This window comes from Maniola jurtina, chromosome 20, assembly GCF_905333055.1.
Source record: "Maniola jurtina chromosome 20, ilManJurt1.1, whole genome shotgun sequence".
NCBI classification, from domain to species: Eukaryota; Metazoa; Arthropoda; class Insecta; order Lepidoptera; family Nymphalidae; genus Maniola; species Maniola jurtina.
In genome coordinates, this window is record NC_060048.1 from 812,627 (window position 1) to 836,520 (window position 23,894).

General features: G+C 38.0%; 1 protein-coding gene across 1 annotated transcript; it reads right to left on the reverse strand.

Annotated features, from left to right (window-relative positions):
- Positions 1-151: 151 nt before the first annotated feature.
- On the reverse strand, positions 152-19,098 carry LOC123875910 (nose resistant to fluoxetine protein 6-like). The gene is made up of 13 exons (XM_045922003.1): positions 18,990-19,098; positions 10,663-10,799; positions 7,832-7,981; positions 6,916-7,069; positions 6,317-6,434; positions 5,275-5,362; positions 4,558-4,724; positions 3,779-3,961; positions 3,047-3,226; positions 2,588-2,738; positions 1,831-2,014; positions 1,148-1,290; positions 152-440 (listed from the first exon to the last, which is right to left on the reverse strand). The coding sequence occupies exons 1-13, from the start codon at positions 19,063-19,065 to the stop codon at positions 228-230; spliced, it is 1,944 nt and encodes a 647-aa protein (XP_045777959.1). The 5' UTR covers positions 19,066-19,098; the 3' UTR covers positions 152-227.
- Positions 19,099-23,894: the final 4,796 nt, after the last annotated feature.

Consider the following 23,894-nt stretch of genomic DNA (forward strand, 5'->3'; position numbering starts at 1 on the left):
TTCATAATATTATGTCAATAGACAAATGTCAAGCTGTCAAGATGGACGTTGCCTAAATACATAATTATTTATTTGAAAATGATGTTTTGGAAAACTCAAATACTTTGGATCGTCGGGGTGTTATAAATTTTTAATTTACACTTGTTTTGTCTATCATTTGTATGGGATTAAGTAACCTATATTAACTTACTTCCGTGGATGAAGTATTACTATTACTAACCTTAATATTAAACATCATTGGTATCATGTCTTTTACTTCTAACTCTAACAATATTTAATTTGGCCGGCGCTGTCTGATTCTGGTCATTTTCTTCGTGTTCCTTCTTCGTGTTTTCACCGGTGAGGGCTTTCCAGAGTTGGATGAAAGGCATCTCTATGAGGAGGTAGACAGGTATGGCGACGATGTACGAGAGGACTGAACTGACTATTAATAAAGAGATCTGAAACAATGAAAAACCATGTTACTAATTTCAACTTTACTTTACTTCGATGACAATACCTACGTCATCGATACCTATCAAAAGAAAATTCCTGAAACACACTTGGCCTTAATAGCTCGATCACACAGGCTGCGTAAGTGTAGACGTAGCGCGTACCATTGCGTTGTAATGTATGGAACTGTCTGAAACATGGCACACCGCTTGCGTAAAGCGTGGACGTATGCGTAACCCGGTGTGTTAGGTGTTTACGCGCGTCACTACGCACGTGTTACGTGTACGTGCTTGAAGTGAATCGGCCTTATTTTTAAACCTTTATTTATAGACTTTTACATTTTGAATCGGCCCGTTTAGGGGTAGCCTACTGATTCGCTAACTCGATGTCTAAACTGAGCTCATTTAATATTTATTTTTAATCAGTCACTGTTAAAATTTTTGTTTATAATGCCTTACTAACTAGGCTTTGACACGGCTGAAGCCATTTCGTACAAGCTTAATTTGCTATAATCCGCCAAAACAAACAAATCTGTATAGGACAACGGACAACATGCATTTGTACTGCCCACCCTCCCACTGCTGAAATTGACGGAAAAGCAAGCCACCAAGAAATTATAATGCACCACCACGAAAGCTTCCTCAAAAGATGTGAACTCTGTTGAGTATTGTACAAAATTATCTATTGTAGAGTCAACATATTCTCCAGAACTCACCATAGCATAAACGGAGATATGTCCGATCTGCGTGTTGCTGGCCACAGTCATGCGCATGATAATGAAGTGCACGATGAACACAGAGTATGAGAGCCGCCCGAGCACGTGGAAGCCTCGCCAGGATAGTGCGTCGCGGAGTACAGCTGAAAAAGAATCAGAACAAGATATAATATCTGTGGTGGAACTGTGATGGTGTGGTGCGTGGTGTGGTGTGGTTGGTGGTGTGGTAGGGTGCGTGTTGTATTTATTGGTGTAACGGTGTAGCGTGTGATGTGATGTATTTATTTATTTATTTATTTATTTGTACCAGAAAGTTGTAACAATATAAATAAAAGGAAAGAAAAAGTGGTGTAGAGGGGGTTGTAGTGTGATGTGGTGTGTGATGTTGTGGTGTATGACGTGGTAGGTTGTGGAGTGTGGGGTTTGTGATATGGTTAATTTTGCTTAGATGCTGTAATGGAGTCCTTATAAGTGTGGAGTTTCCTTCGTAACGAGAGACTTTCATCCAGCATTGGACATCTTTCTCGATATCCTCTATGCACAAATGATATAAATTAATGCACATGTCAGCAGTCACTCATTGTGAACGTGAGAGTGAACGATCTAGAAGAGAAGGTAAAAAATTACAATAACTTCAAAATAACTCATTTAAACGGCGATGGTTTGATGGTGGTGATACTCACATTTGCAATTGCTGAAGCATCCTAGCAGGAAGATGTTAAAACACAGAGCGACGAGCACGCGGTCGAAGGAGCTGTAGAGGATGGCAGCCCAGCGCGGCGGTTTGATGTCTGAGAGGAACGCCACTCCCGCCAGGGTCACGCACAGGGCCAGCGTTAGTGTTGCGTGGAACACGAGGTTGAACCACTGCAAAAAATAATCACTTAATAGACAAACTAGAAAGTAGCAACCATAATAAGCTTGCGTCTCCTACGCTCCACCTCAGGAAAGTCCAGAAGTCGTTTGTGGGAATGAGCACAATCTGTTATAACAAAACTTCGTAATCAATTTTGGACTTGTCTTTAGGAGGTGCACGAAACAAGAAGTTGGCGAGGCCAAAGGTTGATCCTACAGGATTGTTTCACATTTTAAACATAGCTAAACTTTTGGTATGTAATTTAATAACTATTTGTTTTTAATTAGCCAGCTGAAGTGGGCAGGCCACGTCTGCCGCAGAACTGATGGCTGCTGGATCAAACGTGTTTTGGAGTGGAGACGCGTATCAGCAAACGCAGTGTAGCACAACCTCCAACCCGATGGACTGACGACTTTAAGAAGATAGCGGGAAGTGGGTGGATGAGGAAGATGAAGGGTGTGTGGTGGCGCGCTCTTGGGAAGGCTTATGTCCAGCAGTGGACGCAAACAGGTTGATTGATAATGTTTTGTCTCACTCACTCATTCTCTCTCTCTCTCTTTCCTGAATCCACAATCAGTACAAACCTTGACTTCGTTGAGCTTGACGCCTTTCACCTGGTTGCTATGGTAGATAAAAGCTACAGCGAAGCCGAACAGGTATCCACACAAGTTCATCCACACCGGCAAGTACAGCTTCGTCATCAGCTCCGAGCCCCGGAACATGTTGCTGACAATCCTACACACGTACAAGACCATGATTATTACATATCATCACCATTGATAGCGTGCATAACCAACACCCCCCTTACAACGCGCCATTGACCCCGAGTGGCCTTTTTACTCTAGCGTCTGTCAGACGTATGTGTGTGTTTGCAGTATTATATTGTGAACTTTTAAAAATACAGAATTTTTAAATTTTTATGTCACTTTTTTTGTGGTACCAGCTGTAATCATCAATACTATCAGCTGTCTTCGTTTTTTGCAAGTGTTTTGGGTTACACCTTGTATATCTGGTAAGTTGGTACAGCCTGCACCGGTACTTACTCAGGAGTCTGCGCAGTAATGATAGGTGAGAGGTCGTAAAAGTAAACAATCAGGCCGGTGGCGATAATGGCGCTGGAGACCAGCGTGAAGATGACTGGCGCGACGCTCTTCCTCCAGCGCAGGAACACGAGCAACAGGACCGAGCCCAGGATGTGCAGCTGCATGTCCACTGCCAGATACCTGCAATGACAAGAATAAAATCAATTACCTACCTCCGTTTATAGCTAGTCCTTTTAAGTCTACGTATCGATGGCTTAGAGTGAAAACCTCGTAAGTGTAAAAGAAGTAACTTTTCAGGAGGAAGAAAAAACTGCGTGCTGTAAAATTAGAAGCGAGTATTTTACGAGTTTCAAATTTAATGTCATAGATGGCGTTACGAGTATCGAATGAACAAATTAGTCAGATCAGGATGTGCGTTGCGAGGTTTTCTTCCTAGAAACGCAATAAAATAAATTTGAGCAAAAATGCATTCCCGAGGTTTTCACTCTAAGACGGCGGTATATATACTTCTGTGTTGTTGAGAAGCTGGATTGCCTTGACGTTATAATGTTGATGGAGCCTATGTTCGTGGGGTTTAGCATGTTTGCTAATAACTGAGTCCACGAAGTCCATTTGAAGATCGCGATGAATATCTTCATTTCTGACGTACCATGGTACATTGATAATACCCTGAGTACTTTATTTTGAAATTGTTGGATTTGGCGATCTAGTGATAAAATGTCATTCACTCACCACGTGTGGCCCATGCAGAACTTGCCCAACGTGAGATGGTTGTGCACGTAGAACAGGTGGTACCACCAGCGCTCGGTGCAGTCTTGCGATTCTCGCTCCACCAGCAGCTGCCACTGCGGCCCGCTGCCCAGCCGCGGGTACGCGATCGTGAACCATATGCCAAACATCGCTACTGGCGTTAACCTAGAAACCGAATAATCCATACTTGATAATATTATAAACGCGAAAGTGTGTCTGTCTGCTAGCTTTTCACGTTGATGAAACGTACCTACCAAACCAAGTTAGAAAGAAAGAAAGGAAATAGGCAACTTTTTATCCCGTAAAATCAAAGAGTTCCGACGGAATTCTTAAAGGTCCAAGGAACCAAAAGCTCAATTTGCTATAATCCGCCAAACCAAAGAAATCTGTTTGGATGAATGAATGAAATATGTATGTATCTAATTTAGGTTTTTAAAGATCCCGTGCGAACTGTTTGGTTTTCCAGGACAAAAAGTTGCCTATGTCAATTACAGGGACGCAAGCTACCTCGGTACTAAATTTCATACAAATCGGTTAAGCGGATGGTTTTTTGGGAATCCCGTGGGAACTCTTTGATTTTCCGAGATAAAAAGTAGCTTATGTCCGTCCCCGAGATATAAGCTAACCCTGTACCAAATTTCGTCCGAATCGGTTAAGCTGTTGGGCCGTGAAAAGGTAGCAGACAGAGACAGATAGACAGACAGACAGACACACTTTTGCATTTAAAATATTAGTATGGATTGGTTTGAAATTGATCTTACCTGATAAACCGATTGATAAAAGAGAGCACGCATCTGCCGACGGTAAGCGTGCGCTTCTCCGCGTAGATGAGCGTGAAGTAGGCGGTGAGGAAGCCGGAGATAGAGAAGAACACTTGCATCCACAGCGGCGAGTTGAAGGCCAGCTGAGTGGGGATGTGGTCGAACATCTGGGATTTGAAGTATTTGTATTAATTTTTTTTTTTTTAATGAAAATATTATAATAAAACTTAAAGCTAGCCTTATCTAATTATTAATTATTATCTTTGTATTAATTGTATTTTTTATCTCACCAAAAGTTTCATCATCATCAGCCCATCGCCAGCTCACTACTCAGCACAGGTCTCCTCTCAGAAAGAAGGAAAGAAGGAAAAAAGAATTCTACTCAGTGATTAAAACTGATTTTAAACATTGCGTAGAAGCAAGTCACGCCGACTTGCAGGGTCTACATCTCCTGAGGATGCTCCGGTGTCGGAGCGAAACGTGCGTCGAGAGTGTTCTGGTGGATTTACGTGGTGGTGCTTGGGCTTGCTTGGTGGCTGGCTTTTCCTGCATACTTAGCAGTGGGAGGGCGGGAGGTGCATGTCTCATGCTGCATGTTTTACCATACAAGATTTTTTTGAGGTTTATAGCAAATTAAGTCTTTGATTCTTTGTAAAAACTGATTTTCTTAGCTTTTTCTTTTTTTTGCGAATTTATTCTAAAGCCAAAAATACTCACATTTTCAATGAATTCAGGATTATCGATGAATGAGTAAACGTACACAATGGTGACGTGAGTGGAGATGACACCCAGGGTTCCTAAGAACCTGAAACAAGTTAGAAATTGAGAAGAAAATATTGAATTGCGCACATCGGACGTTTCGGACGAAAGTAGTGCGAACGTTATTTACGTCCGTATTAAAAACCCGTTAAGTGCGAGTCGACCTCGCACACGGAGGGTTCCGCACCATCGTACAAGAAATATCAAACCAGTATAACAAAAACTAGAAAGTTAATGACAGAGTAAAGACAGATTCACGGTTTTCGCTACTTGTTAAATTTCATGATTCTAGGCCAACGGGAAGTAGGTACCCTATTTTCCTTTTATTGACAGACACAACAGACAGACAGACAGACATCGAATTGATAGTATATGGTTTCCTTTTATACTGTAGATAACGAGTAGGTACATACCACGATTAATTTGGTGTTTTTAACTATCGATATTTCGACTCAGTTGCATAAGTTCGAGTTGTCATGGGCAGTACCGATCTACCCGCTTTCTTGTTCTTTTCGCTGGAACTTCACGAAATAAACCAGCAAAATACACTCACAACGTCACTATTAAGGGGCATGAGACGGGCCTGCCCGCGAAATTCAAATTCAATTTGGTTTTTCGCAATTTGTAAACTAATACGAAAACATAGGCTTATGGTATTTTAATTGCGACAATGGCAAATTTTACTTGAAAGGGTCCATTTTAAGAAATTAATTCTAGTATCGACTATCTCACAAATTAGTCGATTAGTATCTAAATCTAGATTAATTCTAGTGAATTAATTTCTTAAACTCGTGCAATCCTGTCCTGGTTTGCATAATTCTATCACTGGACTCCACATATTCGTTAGCTTAAAGCTCACGATTGAAATTCTGATGTTTGCGAATCGCAATCGCTTCGCGTTCCTTTTTTTTGTTTTTGAGGTGCGGAACCCTAATAAATGGACATTTATTTTTTTGTTTTTATTTTTGTTACATAAATCGATACAATGCTACTAAGTTACCTAATGCCTTCCAAGCTGCTCAGATCACTCGTGCGATCTTCTGCTTTGGGCGTTGACCTGATGTGCGTTAATATTTGCCAGTTCTTCTTGATGGAAAATGCTAGGAGATACATGTTACCTGTAAATACATGTTTGAAATAACAAAGTATAAAAAAACAAAAAAGAAAGTTGATAAGTATTATATTATGGGGCTAGGTACCTATATCTAGAGAGTTCGTGTTCTTTTCAAAGACATTTTTGATGTATACCGGAGTGAAAAATATCCTATTTTCGCGTTTAAACTAACGCAACGTACTTAGTGAAGTGATTTGATAAGTATAGATTATTCCGGTCCTACTCATGTATTTAGTCGACGTAAGCCCGACTAGTTTCGAACTCATCCGGGGTCCTTTTTGACAAGGACTCAGCTCTCAACGGTCTCAGTTAAGGCTGCCCGCACGGACTGCTGTAAAGGTGCCTGAAGAGGGCGGAAGGGTGAAACGCTTTTCCGGGATCTATTGTTTCCGAGACCTAATCATTGCCTAATAATTAAGACATGATTGTCATAGCGCAAGCCTAACTTAAAAAAAATGACGGATTCTTTCACTTAATTTTTTCACCTTGAAATTTCCCGCAGAATCTGCCAAAGACATGAAGGCCAGTTGCCAAGGAAGTTACCGCCAATAGGATCAGGATCACGATGTTGAACACAAACGCTGAAGTGCTCAACTTAGGGACCGGTTTGTTGCACCACCGCACTGACAATACTTGAGCCTGGAAAGAAAGTAAAGTGTACATAATATAGTATGCCGTATTAGAGTACTGAGACGGCTCGTAAGGTCCCTGCCTATATTTTGTTCAGAGAGTCGAGCTAACATAGTGCGCTCTCTCTTGCACAACTGTATAGAAGTGAAAAGGACGCAATATGGGTGCAATATCTTGACTGGTCCCCAACGGGACTCTATCACTAAGCTTCCGCTGCCCATCCGTCAATCGGACTCCGTCGGTCCGTCTGTCAGCGGACTATATCTCGTGAACCGTAATAGGTAGACAGTTGAAATTTTCACAGAATGTACCTATGCCACTATCATGCAGTACAAGCTAGTTGCTACATTTGGGGTGACCAATCAACATTGAGCTATGCAGCGCAGCAGGGTTTGCTTGTATCTTCATTGTAGTCTTAAGTCGAGGACAGCGCAGCCCAGCATGGCTTACCATTAATTGGGCGTCCTAAGACGTCTCTTGCGCATGAGACAACAATTCAATTCAAGGGTACTTCAGAAAGGCACATCACTTTCTTCATAGAACTGTGCATTTCAAGGAGGGAGGGAGTGTTGCTTGAAAGTCAAGGCAGACTGTGCCTAGACTGCCTTGGCTCATTTTTCCGTTTATCCTCGCTCTGGTTTCGAAGCGGACATCGTAATTAGTGATATAATAAATATTATGTTTATGTTAATTATGTATTTTAGCATATCTTCCAATTAAAATTCCACAATAAATCTTAGACTTAAAGTACCTAGTGTATGTTTATATTACCTCCAGGTCATATCTGGCGAGGCTCTGGTTGACGCAGAGCTGCGCAGCATCATGCCAGGTCTCCGGACCCTCTCCGCCGCAGCGCGACACGCAAACCCCGCGATGCACCAGAGTCCGATTGAAGTGCTTCTGCGTATCGGCTGAGTATTCCTGGAAAATTAGCACACAATATTTATTTATTGCGCTAGAACATCAGGAGTCCGATCCCATGCATGATGCCCGCACCCCTAATTCTAACCTAATTTATTTATTAGAAAACTTTAGGTATGGCACACACAAACATGTTTGCAGAAAGCATTAGAAGAAACTATATACTAGATGGTGCAAAGGCGGCCTTATTGCTATAGCAATCTCTTACAGGTAACCTTTGGTGTACGGGTTCAGTGACCAGAGCGCGGGATGATGCACAAAGTAAAGTAAAATTTTGGTGATGTGTATTTTAAGCAATTAAATATATCACTTGCTTTAACGGTGCAATGAAGGAATTCTGCATCGTGAGGAAACCTGCATGCTTGACAGTTCTCTATAACATTTTCAAAGGTGTGTGAAGTCAGCTAATTCCGCAATCACGCCACACGCAGCATCGAATCGACGTGATTTTTTGCATGGAGGCTAGTTTTATTTTGGATTTATAAGGATACGGAGTCGTGGGCATGAGTTAGTATAGAATAGGTAATATTTTCTGTGCAGTTGGCTAATCTTCGTTGAGATTCTGCGGTGACTGAAATTCAAGGGCGATCAGAGCCCTATTAACCTCAGTCGGCTGTCTGTCTGACTATCCGTCTGTCAGTCTTTCTGTCCGCCGGTCACAGGTCTCTAGCTTAAAATTTTGGTATTTGGTGTAGATCGTGACGCGCCAAGGTGCATGAAGCGACCGAGAGTAAGGGAATAAAGAATAACTCATGCACCGTTGGAGCACAATTTGTAGATACTGTGGTTGGAGTTTTGCTATTCCTCGTTGCAGGCAAGTCATTAATTGTAAAGAACCAGGCGTTACTACTTTACGGAAGTCCATGATATACCTACTTACAAAGAACCAAAAGCTTAACTTGCTGTAATACGCCGAAAACTTTATCGGATTATTAGCAAATTAAGCTTTTGGTTCCACGTGAGATATTATAATTTGATCGGATTTACCTAATCTTACATAGTTTGGCAATCATCTTAGGAATGTCATTAGATCCGGCGTATAGGCTGATGCCCAGTGACGCGGCGAGGTGCATGAACCGACCGGTTACTAGGTCAAGGTCACCCGCTCGCGCCAAGTGCGAACAGGTTCCGCACGTGAATAGAAAGGGTTGCGGCGTTTACGTATTAACATTGAACTTTTAGGTCCAAAATAATATAATACATAAGTTTTGAATTCTCACTCGCCTTTTTGCTCTATGTATCAACTCTCATATCAAAATATGGATGAAATTAGTAAATAAGTAGGTACACAAAATTATTTAATATGTATCTACTAATACCACAGTTCACGACAGACCCTATCAAGCTTCAATTAATGTTCTAATACGTTTGACTATGTAAGTAGCCCTAAATTCCACCAAAGGTATAGACCTTCCCTTTTTCTTTGATTTTACGTCACCATAGCCTAATATCGTCGAATCAGGATCAACCCGAGAGTTCCCTCACTCTAATTCACTCTGCTAGTATAAGAATCCAGTGGTAGAATTATGTAAACCAGGACAGCATCGTACGACATCCAAAGGTAATAGTGACGTTGTGAGTGTATCTTGCCGGACAGCTCGTGAAGTTCTAGCGAAAAGAACAAGAAAGCAGTTAGGTCGGTACTGTCCATGACAGCTCGAACTTTATCCCTCGTAGCACTGCAGTCCCGTCGTGACCACGACTCATGCAACTGAGTCGAAATATCGATAGTTAAAAACTCCAAATTAATCGTGGTATGTACCCGTTATCTATACTTATAAATCCACAATAGGTATAAAAGGAACCCATAATTACTATCACTTCGTTGTCTATCTGTCTGTCTGTTATGTCTGTCAAGAAAAGGAAACCCTACCCTATTTTCCTTTTCTTGACAGACAAAAAAATTTCGCTATTCTAGGGTACCTACTAGGTACCCTAGAATAGCGAAACCCGTGAATCTGTCTTTACATCTGCCATTAACTTGGAAGTTTTTATTATACTCGTTTGATATTTTTGATACAATGGCGCGGAACCCTTCATGTGCGCAGTGCAAGTCACACTCGCACTTAACCGGTTTTTAATATGCAACTGAGTCGAAATATCGGCAGTTAAAACACGAAACTACTCGTGGTATGTACCCGTTATCTACAATATAAATAAGATTTAATTATACTTTATAGTCATACTTATTTGTCAACTAGCTGATGCCCGCAGCTTCGCCCACGTGGATTGGTCAGATCCCCTGCAGCATCAGGATTGAGGAGTTGGACTCCAAATTTTTTATGAAACAATGTCGCAAAGTTCCTATATCGATTAAAAAAGAAATGACGCAAATCGGTTCAGAAATCTCGGAGATTTCGGTGTACATAGGTAGAAAAACACAACTCCCTTTTTGAAAGTCGGTTAAAAAAGTAGCCTATGTTACTCCCTGGTCAATTCTCTAATTGTCTGTGAAAATCCCGTCAAAATCGGTTCAGCCGTTCCCAAGATTAGTCTTTTCAAACAGACAGACAGACAGACAGACAGACAGACAGACAGACAGACAAAAATTTTAAAAACGTGTGATTCAGTTATAGTATCGTTCAAATAACCATATGACCTTAATATGCGGTAGTTATTTCGAAATTACACTTCAAATAATTCGACACTCCAATTTTATTTATTAGTATAGATAAGCTTACCCGCAGTAAGTCCAGCAAGTGGTTAGGAGTGGCGGACGTCAAAGCTGCGTGCACGATGCAGTAGACGTCTGCCGGGCGCTGGCACTGCGCCCACTCGTCCAGGGCGTACAGGGGAGGAGCTTCGGCAAAGGCTGATGCTAAAACATTTTTTTTAAATTACATATTAGAAAACTAGGGGATGCCCGCGACTTCGTCCGCATGGATTTCGGTTTTTAAAGATCCTATAGGAACTATTTGATTTCCGAGATAAAAAGTCATGACATCAGTCAAAAAATCATACATTCTTCATTCCTCATACGCATGGCTAAGGTTTGGAATACTCTTCCGCGATCAGTGTTTCCTACCAATTACAATCCGGGTATCTTTAAAACAAGAGTACCTTCTAGGTAAACGCGTCCCATCTTAGACCACATCATCACTTTCCATCAGGTGTGATTGTGGTCAAGCGCTTACCTATAGTGAATTAAAAAGAAACCAAATTTCATCAAAATTGGTTAAACTGTTGGGCCGTGAAAAGGTAGCAGACAGACAGACAGACACACTTTCGCATCACACTTCACACTAATATTATAAAGGGGAAAGTTTGTGTGTATGTGTGTGTGTGTGTGTGTGTGTGTTTGTTTGTAACTCTTTCACGCAAAAACCACTAGACGGATTTGGCTGAAATTTGGAATGGAGATAGATAATATCCTGGATTAGCACATAGGCTACTTTTTATCCCGGATGAGATAGGCTCGCAATTGACGTTAATTATCTGAATATTTAAAAGGTAAAGCTGACTGATTGATTTATCTACGCGCAGCTCAAACTATTGGACGGATCGGGCTGAAATTTGGCATGCAGATAGCTATTATGACGTAGACATCCGCTAAAAAAGGCTCTTTGAAAATTCAACTCTAGGAGTTTGTTAGTGAATTTCACGCAGACGAAGTCGCGGGAATAAGCTAATGCCTAGTAAAAAGCAAAAATGAGGTCTAGGTTAGAGCGCGTTTTTTTTTAACTATAATTATTTAGGCATGCACTTGACTGCAAACACACTTTTACCTTGAAGGTATTTAAGTTATGAGTTAAATAAGTACAAAACACGGTTACGCGAACTGCTAACATGTGGAAGGACATTCCACATCTTATTGGTTTGTATCCGAAACTTTGAGCAAAAAAGTTTCATACAAGTAGGTAGATTCGATATCGACACACGGTTGCCAACTGCTAACGTTCACGGTTTCCTAGGATAAAAAGGATAAAAAACTATGCCTCTCTTTCACATCCTTCTTTATTCCAACAATGCAAATAGAAAGGATGATTAGTGTGAACGAGAGGCATAGTTTTTTTTATCCTTTTGTTTCCTAGAAAAGATGAACTACTTGCAAGACGGGCGTTCTGGGTAGTTCTGGCACGTGGTGGTAGTGAAGAGTTTCTGTTCTTTTCACAAATTTTAAGTGTGACAAGCACAGTGATGTTTCTAGCATTCCAACGTACAAAAAACTAGCAGTTTAACTAGCAGCGTGATAATCTTCAAAATTATTTTGAAGTAAACTAATCTACTGAAATTTGCACCTTGATATGAAAAAACGATTATAATACCAGTATTACGAAACAAAGAGTAATGTGTTATACCTCATTTGAATTGGCATTAAATCAGCAAGTTTTTCTAATACAGGGTCACTTTTCCGTAGTACATTTTTTTTTCATAGTGCGCTTTTAAAGTGACATTTAATTTTTGGTAACGCTTTAAAAGTTTTGGAAAAAAATTAATTGCTCCTGTAATTTGGTAGCCAGAGCCTCAATAGAAGGTTTGTAGTGCTGATACATTATCTAGTAATGACACAACATCGTTTGTTTTATTGTTTTTTATCTCATTTTTTTTTAATTAGTCTAATTGTAAGAGAATTAGGTATTTTGTTAAAAAACCCAATCATAACTCTTAGGGCAATTTAAAAATGGCCATGCTGTAGAATTTTTTTTTGCTGGAAATGACCTCCTCTATCTCCCTATTGCGTTTGATCCACGACTTTTTGACCACCCTGTGTATATATAATATATAGTACATACTTATTTCCTACTTATTTAGAAAATTAAAGACCTGGACAGGGATATAGGCTACTTTTTATTCCGAGAAATCAAAGAGTTCCCACAGAATTTCAAAAATCTTAACCCGCAGGACAAAGTCACAGGTTCATCTAGTCCTTACTTACATACTTAATATTATAAATACGAAAGTGTGTCGGTCTATCTGTCTGTCTGTCTGTCTGTCTGCTAGCTTTTCACTGGATTTGATGCGTACAGAGATTTAGCTTGCGGCTTGCGCCCCGGAAATTAACACAGGCAACTTTTTATCCCGTTAAATCAAAGAGTTCTAACGGGATTTAAAAAAAACCAAATCCACGCGGATGAAATCGCGGGCAGCACCTAGTTTGATAATAAATTCCAGGCCGCTGCGTTACACATAGCTATGTAAACTGGTGGTCAACTCAACAACGCTCGACCTACTAATTTTGCGTTTTAAGTCAATATAAATCGTCTTTTATTAAATTGCCAAGGGCAGTCATGTACCTGCCTAAAGAGTACAGTAAGTTACGCAATAAGAATGCTCGCCTTGCCAGATAAAGACGCACGATACACTATTCATACCAATAATGATATACAGGGTGTTTGGTAATTAGTATATAAAGACGACACGTACCCATGCTACTTGATCTGATAAATACAATGCAGAAGTAAAATGTCGAAATAAAATTATAAAAATTTCCATACAAAATTTTAATTTTTTTTTATGACCACGTTTTTATGGCCCTAATATGCCCTATCTCACTGAGATCGTTGGCCTCGGCCTATCTAAAGATGGCTAAGGATCTCAGTGAGTTAGGGCACGGTTGGGTCATGAAAACTTTGACATAATTTTTTTTATATTTTGTATGGAAATTTTTATAATTTTATTTCGCCATTATACTTCAGCATTGTGGTTATCAGATCAAAGTAGCATGGGTACGTGTCGTCATTAAATACTAATTACCAAACATCCTGTATATCAGCGGCCCTCGGACAAACCACAGATTTTTCTCAGAACGAGAAGAACGTAAGGATATAATCCACTAGTCAAAATCAAGTCAAGTCAAAATCATTTATTCAAAGTAGGTACAATTGTACTCCTTTTGTTAGTCGAAATAGTGTTGATAAAATACATAAATAACGTAACTTAAAACTAAAGCTACGAGAGTTCGTCGACTACGTCAGCCTAGTAAGAATTCAAAGAACAGAATTAACACACCTTAGGAAACATTATGGAGAACATTCAGGCATACAGGTTTCCTAACGAAGTTTTCCTTCACCGTTACAGCAAGTGATATTCATTGATTGCTAGTATTATTTGAATTTCTGTGAATGCACATGATGATTCCGGAAAGTTACACTGTGCGAGTCAGAGACCGACGATGCGGCGTTTTACCCACTGGCTATCTCGGCTTTTTCTATACTACTATATACTAATAAATAAAATTGGAGTGTCTGTCTGTAATTTCGAAATAACTACCACATATTAAGGTCATATGGTTATTTGAACGATACCATAACTGAATCACACATTTTTAAAATTTTTGTCTGTCTGTCTGTCTGTCTGTCTGACTGTTTGAAAAGACTAATCTTCGGAACGGCTGAACCGATTTTAACGGGATTTTCACATACAAGTAGAGGATTGACCAGGGTGTAACATAGGCTACTTTTTTAACCGACTTTCAAGAAGGGAGTTGTGTTTTTCTACCTATGTACACCGAAATCTCCGAAATTTCTGAACCGATTTGCGTCATTTCTTTTTTATTCGATAGAGGAACTTTGCGACATTGTTTCATACAAAATTTGGATTCCAACTCCTCAATCCTGATGCTGCAGGGGATCTGACCAATCCACGCGGGCGAAGCTGCGGGCATCAGCTAGTCACAAATAAAGACTCAGTCGAGCAATTTAGATGTTAAAAGTATTTTCCTGAAAAAAGCATACCTACTACACGATGGAAGATTATCGTACCCAAATGATAAAAGAGCATGGACTCGATTCGTGGCTTGCTCCAGCAATGCGCGAGACTGCACCATGCACTCACCTAGCTGTACCTACCTTGTGCCTAAGTAATACCTTTTCATAAACATGGCATATCTACCCAATATTGAATACTAGCTGATGCCTTCGTCCGCGTGGATTTACATTTTTCAAAATCCCGCGGGAACTCTTTGATTTTCCGAGATGAAAAGTAGCCTATGTGTTAATCCAGGGTATAATCTATCTCCATTCCAAATTTCATCCAAATCCGTTCAGCCGTTTTGTGTGATTGAGTAACAAACATCCAAGCATCCACACTAATTTCACATTTGAAGATTGAATATTTGAAAGAGGAACCGCCAAGTTTCTTGCTGGTTCTTCTCGGTAAGAAGGACTTCCACATGAAGGATTTTCAAATAAGAACCAGTGGTAGATATACAGAAACTAATAGTAGCTATATGTATAGCTTGTACCTTGTACCCTAAGAAAAGGTTGTAAGAAAGTGTTTTTGAAAATTCAACCCCTAAGGGGGTATAATAGGGGTTTGAAATTTGTTTAGTCCACGCGGACGAAGTCTTAGACACAAGCTAGTTCATATATAAAAATCTTTCATTTCCATTTTTAACCCCCGACCGAAAAGAGGGGTGTTATATGTTTAACGTATGTATCTTTGTATCTGTGTATCTGTCTGTGGCATCGTAGCTCCTAAACTAATGAACCGATTTTAATTTAGTTTTTTTTTGTTTGAAAGGTGGCTTGATCGAAAGTGTTCTACCTAAGCTATGTATTTATAATCCAAGAAAATCGGTTCAGCTGTTAGAAAGTTATCAGCTCTTTTCTAGTTACTTGTAACCTTCACTTGTCGGGGGTGCAGTGCAGTAGATATTTAAGTATACCAATTCAAGGTAGGTCGGTGGGTGGATACTTATTAAAATTTTGTATTTGGAATTTGAACTTATTTACGGCTTACATTTCAATCAATCAATTTTGATACATAAGTGTCTTTTATTGCTTAGATAAAAGGTATTAAATTAAGTTAAAGTTATATATTAAATATTCATGTAAGATTAAAAAGCTCGTAGGTGGTTGTCAATGACCCTTTGTATTTCCTTATAGCATGTCTAATCTTAAGTAGCCCTTTACCGAGCCTGATTAAGTATTTTAAAAACAATATGATAGCTGATAAGCCCTTCCGTAATTAGTTCCTAGTTATACAACCTTAAGCTTTCGAACTTTAGTCTCTTCAGAGAAACAACCTTTAGGACAGCTTCAAATTTGCCGAAGCGAGGCTGCAGCGTAATTAAAATAACCGGCCAAGTGCGAGTCAGACTCGCGCACCGAGGGTTCCGTACTCGGGTATTTATTCGACATTTTGCACGATAAAGCAAAAACTATAATGCGTAAAAATAAATAAAAATCTGTTTTAGAATGTGCAAGTAAAGTCCTTTCTTAAGATATCCCACTTGGAATAGTTATCTTACTTTGAAAATTGAAACATATTTTTTTTAATGATGTGACTACGAATTCGTGGTTTTCAGATTCATTCCTGTACTTGTGCTATAAGAGCTACCTACCTGCCTTTCATGATTCTAGGTGAATGGGAAGTACCTACCCTATAGGTTTTCTTAACAGACACGACGGACGAACGGACGGACGGACGGACAGACAGACAGACAACAAAGTGATCCTATAAGGGTTCCGTTTTTCCTTTTGAGGTACGGAACCCTAAAAACGTGCGACTGCAGCGCTTCACCCACACACTTTAGCATACAGCCTATCTATCAGTGAAAGAATTTTCAGAATCGAATCAATTCGAGGGTTTACCCCTTATTTACAAACTGGGACCCTAACAAAATGCAAAACAGGTGTTCCCATAATGTTATTAAAATAATATATTATTTTTTGGTAAATAATAATAATTAAGTAGGTTGTAACTAAGTAGGTACGTTTTATATCCAATCGTGTATTTTATAATGCTGTTAAAGGTAGTTTTAAAAACTGTACTTAGTTTTTTTAACTAGGTGCCTAAAAATAACATTTTTATGAACTCATAAATATATTTATAACTTGAAAGGATTTTTTATGATCCTGTGAAAATATTAACGAGTTGTGGTGTTACATAAAATACTCTGAATTAAAGTTGTGGGGCCAGGGGTCAAAGATATAACGTGCAAAACATCGGTCAAGTGCGAGTCGTAATTGCACAAGAAGGGCTTCGTACCATCAAACCAATATAATAAAAATTTATCGCACCAATAGGTGTAACACTGCAAGTTAATAATGGACAGTGCCATCTTGATGTGATTTAGTAAACTAATCTATTTTTATTTGGTAGTGAATACTAATTTTTAATAAAAAAAAACAGATATGTGATTCTTTGTTTATTTTTATTTTTCATGTACCAAAATCGCAGTGACAAAGTAATAATAAATTAAGTTACATTTAAAATGCTAAACAGAGATTTCTTCCAGCTTCCCATTAAAGGTTGTAAATAAGGCGTATTATAAAGTTAACGGAAAGTACCTATCGTATAGGAAGCCCATAGGTTTTTGTGCTCCCGAATTGACAGACACGACAGACAGACAGACATCAAAGTGATCCTATAAGAGTTCCTTTTTTCCTTTAGAGGTATGGAACCCTAAAAATTATATAATTATGTATACCTAAACTCTCATACACGAAATCACACTAATATTATAAAGGAGAAAGTTTGTATGTGTGTGTGTGTGTGTGTGTGTGTTTGTTACTCCTTCACGCAAAAACTACTGGACGGATTGGGCAGAAATTTAGAATGGAGATAGATTATACCCTGGATTAGCACATAGGCTACTTTTTATCCCGGAAATTCAAAGAGTTCCCACGGGAATTTTAAAAAACCTACATCCACGCGAACGAAGTCGCAGGCATCAGCTAGTAAATTATAAATCTGCAAACTCGTTTTTTCTTAATTTAACTAGCGCTTGGCTGCAATCAGAACTGCAGCTAGTAAGTGATGATGCAGCCTTAGATTGAGCGCGCTTGCCTAGAAGTTGCATATTCACACTTGACGTGAAGGTGCCCATATTAAAAGTGGAAGGGAAACTGTTGCCGGAAGGGTTACATTCCTTATTTCCTCCTCTCTTAACTCTTAAGACTGACAGAATTAAGGGGGAATTCGGCGAAAAGGCTTCATTTGCTCATAGGCTTACGAAAGCCTAGGTCAAACTCATTAAGATTTTAAAGTGGGTCAAAATATTAATCAAATTGTCGTGGTGACCTTAAAAGATCACGGGTTCTAATTAAACTTGAGCCTACTTTTAAATCTACTGACAAAAAAAATTCTGTAAATTGAAAATGAAATGCTGTAAATATGTTTATGATTAAGTACTAACCGAATGTAGATAGGTACTAGATACCTAGCTACTTATTTCTAACTAGCTGTGCCCGCGACTTCGTTCGCGTGGAATCAGCTCGCTTCATATAGCCACGGACGCTCAGGCGCGAGGCGTGTAGTATGTACTCTGTACGTTAAACAATATCTAAATCGAATAAGCCGTTTCTGATATTAGCGTGCACAAACACACAGACAAACAGACAAAAAAAAATTAATTACAATTTCGGGTTCGTCATCGATATAATAACAGCCCCTGCTACTTTTTTTTATATATTTCCATTGTACAGACACCACTTTTCTACAATTTTATTATATGTATAGATACAATTTTTTCGATTTCGGTAAAATGAAACCAATTTTTTCCGTACACGAATTTTTAATCAAGTTCGCTATTTTAAAGTATTAGGTGCGATAAAACCTACCTATCTACGTAGTACGTACTGCGATTTTTTTTTACAGTGCGGACTAAGCCCTAAAAATACCTAAGTAGATAGATAGATAGATAGAAGTCTTTATTGCACACAAAAACATGTAAAGGAACAACACAGAAGGAAGAAAACAGAAAAACAATTGTGTGCAAAGGCGGCTTTATTGCTTAGAGCAATCTCTACCAGGCAACCTTTGTTGAAAAGAGAAGCTAGTGTTGCTAAGTAGATACATTTTAGAACTTGGTCGACTATTAGCGATAACTTGTACAGCCTACATATTGAACTGTGATCTTTTGTATTTTAAGTTAGTTATATTATACTAAAGCTTTAGACTTTATGTGTGTCTGTCTGTCTACGAGGCGGAGCTTTGATTTGTACAGCATTCGCTCACTCGATTTCAACGACCATGGAGCGCACTCTTACTCGTAATGCAGGCGATGTTTTAGCTCGACCGATTTTGGTGATGATCACTACAAAAATAAGCTAAAGTTACTTACCGTTAAAATGGCTTCCGTAGCATCCGCCCCACGTGGTCACACACAACAATATAAACAGTTTTATATGACCCTGCATTGTTACTATTCAAACACTCTTTTTCACTTCTGTTTAGGTAGCAAAACTCTATACTTGTTGCAAAGTTACCTAGTAACTCATATTCTTAGAAATCTGGACAAACTGTGTTCTGATAGGACATTAAAAAAAATTTTTTTTTTAAAAAATAATTTTCTACAAAGGTATAGTTAATACGGGATTCAGAAACTGGATTTTTTTTCGAGGATTGACAAAAAGCACCTGTAATAGTTTTTTGAACTAAAATCTATTCTATTCTACAGGTAATAGTTAGTCATAAATCATTCATAGACACCTAGTTATTTAAATTTTTACTAAGATAAACGGTAACTGCAAAAAAATAACTAACTATAAATAACTGCGGTATAAAAATAATAATAATAACAAATAACTAAATATAACAAATAATAATAACAAATAAATAATAATAATAAATAACTGCGGTATTAAAAAATATTTTATTTTGCATTGATTAAATTAACTTCATTTAATATTTAAAAATATTACTGCTAACATGCTTCAATTATCATAAAATTAATAACTAAGCGGTTTTTTTACAACAATCAATTTAACAATTAAAAATAAATACCCAATTTATTATTATTAAAGGTTAATTAGTAGAATTATCCAAATCTTTGCTTCACGGGGGTGTTATAATATCGCTTGTTAGATAAGTGCGCACACGCAGGTCGCGGTCGACTGCGTCGATGCGCATGCTTCGATAAAAAATATTATGAAAGCCTAAAGCGCCTGCGTTGGGGGTTAGAGTGGCCTTCTTAAGGCTTACGACTTGCAACACTTAAGACTTGGTCATACATAAAGCGCAGCGACAAGCGTGTGGTAGTACGTCATACTGAACGCGCGCGTATGCGTGGACGATTTGTGTAATACAAGGGACTGTTATATTATGGCCCATGTTACACTGAAGAAACACGGTCATGGACGTCACACTTAAAGCGCACGTACACGTCACACAGGCGAGGGTGACGACAAATGGCGCGACTGCAGCAACGCGGCTCTTCAAATGAATCAAAATTTTATGATTTTTGATCATTTCAGCATCACCATCACGATCAATCCATCGCCGACCCACTACTGAGCACGGGTCTGCTCTCAGGATGAAAAGAGTTTAGGTGCCAATTTACCACGTTGGCCTAGTGCGGATTGGCGGACTTCACACGTTAAAAAAATTAGAGGATTATCTCACAATATTTTCCTACAGGCACCTTTAAAGCAAAGTGATATTTACTAACTCCGCACATAACTCCGAAAAATAGAGGTACGTGCCCGGGATCGAACCCCCGACCTCCGAATAGAAGGCCGATGACTTAACCACTAGGCTATCACCACTACATTTCTCAAAATATTTAGAACTTATGTTAGACTAGAGGATCCCCACGATTTCGTATTTTTTTAAATCCTCTAGGAAATTTTCGATTTTTCGGGATAAAAAGTAACCCATGTCCTTCCCCGGGATGTACCCCAAGTTTGTACCAAATATCATTAAAATCGGTTCAGCGGTTGGGCTGCGAAAACGTAGCAGACAGACAGACACACTTTCGCATTTATAATATTAGTATGGATCACGGTGCCATCGAGCTGTGTCCAAGTCTTTATATAATTACCATATTTGTTTATTCTGTGGTATTACGTTAGACCATTTAATAAACATAATATCGGTCAAGTTTGCATAGTAATATTTAATTACCTAAATGACTTCAAGTATGTCGGATACACAAATTTACAACTTTGTTGCTATAGGTACTCAATATAGCAACAAAGTTGTAAATTAATTTGAGAAACTGCATAACTGCATTTTATAGTCGTCATTGGTTCACAATTTTACAGCCCAAAATGTTATTTTGACTGATGATAGCCAAAACACATAAACTGAAGACCGAAAATAGTTCAGATAAAATAGTTGTCTGGTGGGCTTCGGCCATGGCTAGTTACCACCCTACTGGCAAAGCCGTACCGCCGAGGTCCTCAAATTACATTTTGTTTGTTATCCGATAGGTGATAGGTAGTATAAATAAAAATAATAAAAAAAAAAACAAAAAACGATATAATCGATATTTTATTTGCATTAATCCTCCATTTGGAATAAACTATTTACACTTGCTCGTACAGCACAATACAATACAGTACAGTACATTACAGTCGTAATAAAAATAAAGTCAACATCTCGACGACACCCAACATTGTTTTACTCGAAAACTGAAATTTTGTAAAATGGCACCCTATCCCGAAGCCCTAGTACAACTTTTCAAGTTAAGTAACGTAAATAACTATAACCATGGAAATAATTTAGTATCAGGCTCTCTCTGCCAATCTCTATTTGTTCTGTTGTAATCTTATACAAATGACAGAGACAAAAATCTCAGTAGGCGTTAACCATTTGGAGTCACCAACCAATCACAATAACTGTAGTGTCTGACACAGCCGCTAATGCTGTAGCATACAATCTCTAAACTAAACAGTGCTATCCTTTTCCGCACCAAGCATAATGATAGTGATAGCAATATATTTAGACCTGTCATTTCAGTTTAGTTTAGAGATTGTGTATAACAGAACTAGCCACTGCACAGCCACACTATCTCTATTGGCTAAAATGTGCAATTGCAGCAAGAATGCCATCAATTGCCAATATTGTACAATCAAAACTTTGGTGCTGGTGTCACATTTTAACTTGAAAGTTACACTAGGCTCTCAATTGTACACTAAACTAAAACTAAACTAATACAATAAACTGATAAAATAATTACATCTGTAAATTTTACTCACATAATATGTGGCTTAGTGATTAACTTACGACCAATTTACTAATGTAAACAGTAAACACTCTTTTGTTTTATGTACATTTTCATTAGTAAATCAGATGTAAATTAATTACGCAAGCTACTTACACGTGAGTAAAACTTAAAGGTGTAATCGCGGCCTAAGATTTGGCTTGATCATCTATTTTTTTCATCAATAAAAATTCTCCATATCGACTATCAGCGACCGGTGTTTTTTGAATAGGAATAATGACTACTAGTCAAATCAGCGACTTTTTATCAAACGCCAAAACGCTCGCTTAGTATGGGAGCTTGTATGAAATACGCAGCAGTGACGTCATACTTTTTTAGTTAAATCGAATGGTTAAAATGGAAGCAAACTTAAAATTACCACTGAATGTGGATTTTACGAATTTTGGAAGACGCTTTATTTAGTAACTAAATAATTTATTTTTGACCTAGGCATCATCCCCATTGTCCATAATATTTTTTGAAGTGTAAACTTCTTTAGGCGTACTGGGCGATATTGTAATGAGTAAAAACTTCAAGGTCGCGTCACCGATATTCTTGTTAATATTGCTCGGAGTGCATATAGGTGTAAAACTAAACTTATGTTAATGGTTTTAATTTACAAATTATAAAATTTTATTTTTTCATACTACAATTTGAAAATCCAAACCGAAAACCATTATTATTTCATAGCTTTAAGTTTACACCTTGATCGACAATGTCTACTGCCAATTTTTGGTTTAGTTTTAGTTTAGTGTGTAAAAATTGGCAAATTCAACACCTCTTCATAAAAGAACTAGGTTTGACATAACGTCATAACAATAAAGGTTGGTTTACATGTCGCAAAATATTCATATTTCTTCCGAAAAATACTGTAGAAATCAATATTTGTGTTATGTAAGTATAATTTTCTTAGCACTTCGCATGTAAGCTTTTTATTATTGCGTCATTTTTATTGCGATATTTAAACAATCAATACATTATGATATATTTAAAATATAACTGTGAATACGAATTGTCTTTATCAGATTATTTTACGGCTTAATAATTAGCAAAAAATCGTGTAAATATAAATATATACATATATGTATTATTTTATACTTAGTAACAAATTAGTACATTATCTCGATAATTCTTAACAATCAGTGTTATTTTATAATCTGTATAGATAAATAAAGTTGCAACTTATACATCTAGGATTTTCGCTGTTTATAAGTATTAAAATTTTATTTATTTATTTAACCTAACTATTCAATTTAAGTAATTGTTTTTTATATAACTAGGTACATATTATATCCAAACCGAGTCGGCGTAATAGTTAAAGTAAATTAATATAATAAGGTAATAATAAATACATGGCGTACACTATTGCTTTAACTTTGACAGACCAATCTCATTCCATTATATGGACGACCCCTCACAAACTTATAACCTTTATACAATAGCAATTTTCTACACCGTAGCCTAATCTATATACAAATGAATAATTTCTATAAAAAATAATACAGGACCTGCTTACATTCAGCTACAAAAACTAACAATCAAAATATAACTTGTCAAAACTTTTAATCCGTTTGAGGTCTGCTTCTTATTGATCTAAACTTTAACAGGCTAATAATGTAACTATTTATACACACATTAGCGTCAAAATCAAACCACATGCAAGTGTTTTTCTTTACCAAAAACAGGTTATGGTTTTGATTTTTTCTATTGAATTACAGTTTTAAATGCGGCTGAATGTAAGCCGAACTTTCCATGAAAAGCATTTTAAGCAAAATTTTAAAAATATATTGAAGTTGGGAACTAAGAGGATTGCCATTCTTAATTTTACCTGTTACATTATTTCTGTGTTTATCTAACGCAGACTAAAACCGAATGTACAACAATGAAATACAGACCTTATTTTAAACACAAGAACAACAGAGACTCGTGCTATCTCACTCATAATTCGCACGCACAAAACATGGCGCGTAGGCAACAACTAATAGCAGACGGCCGCGAGCTATGATTGACCGAGATATTTTCGCGCCATTCAAAAATAAGATA

What these genes read in the sequence shown, in the direction of transcription:
- LOC123875910 (XM_045922003.1), bottom strand. Translation starts at nt 19,065, where the DNA reads ATGCAGGGTCATATAAAACTGTTTATATTGTTGTGTGTGACCACGTGG. An exon ending in TTTATCAATCGGTTTATCAG is followed by an intron (nt 3,962 to 4,557) that starts GTAAGATCAATT and finishes TTCGGTTTCTAG; the next exon opens with GTTAACGCCAGTAGCGATGT. An exon ending in ATATCTCCGTTTATGCTATG is followed by an intron (nt 441 to 1,147) that starts GTGAGTTCTGGA and finishes TCATTGTTTCAG; the next exon opens with ATCTCTTTATTAATAGTCAG.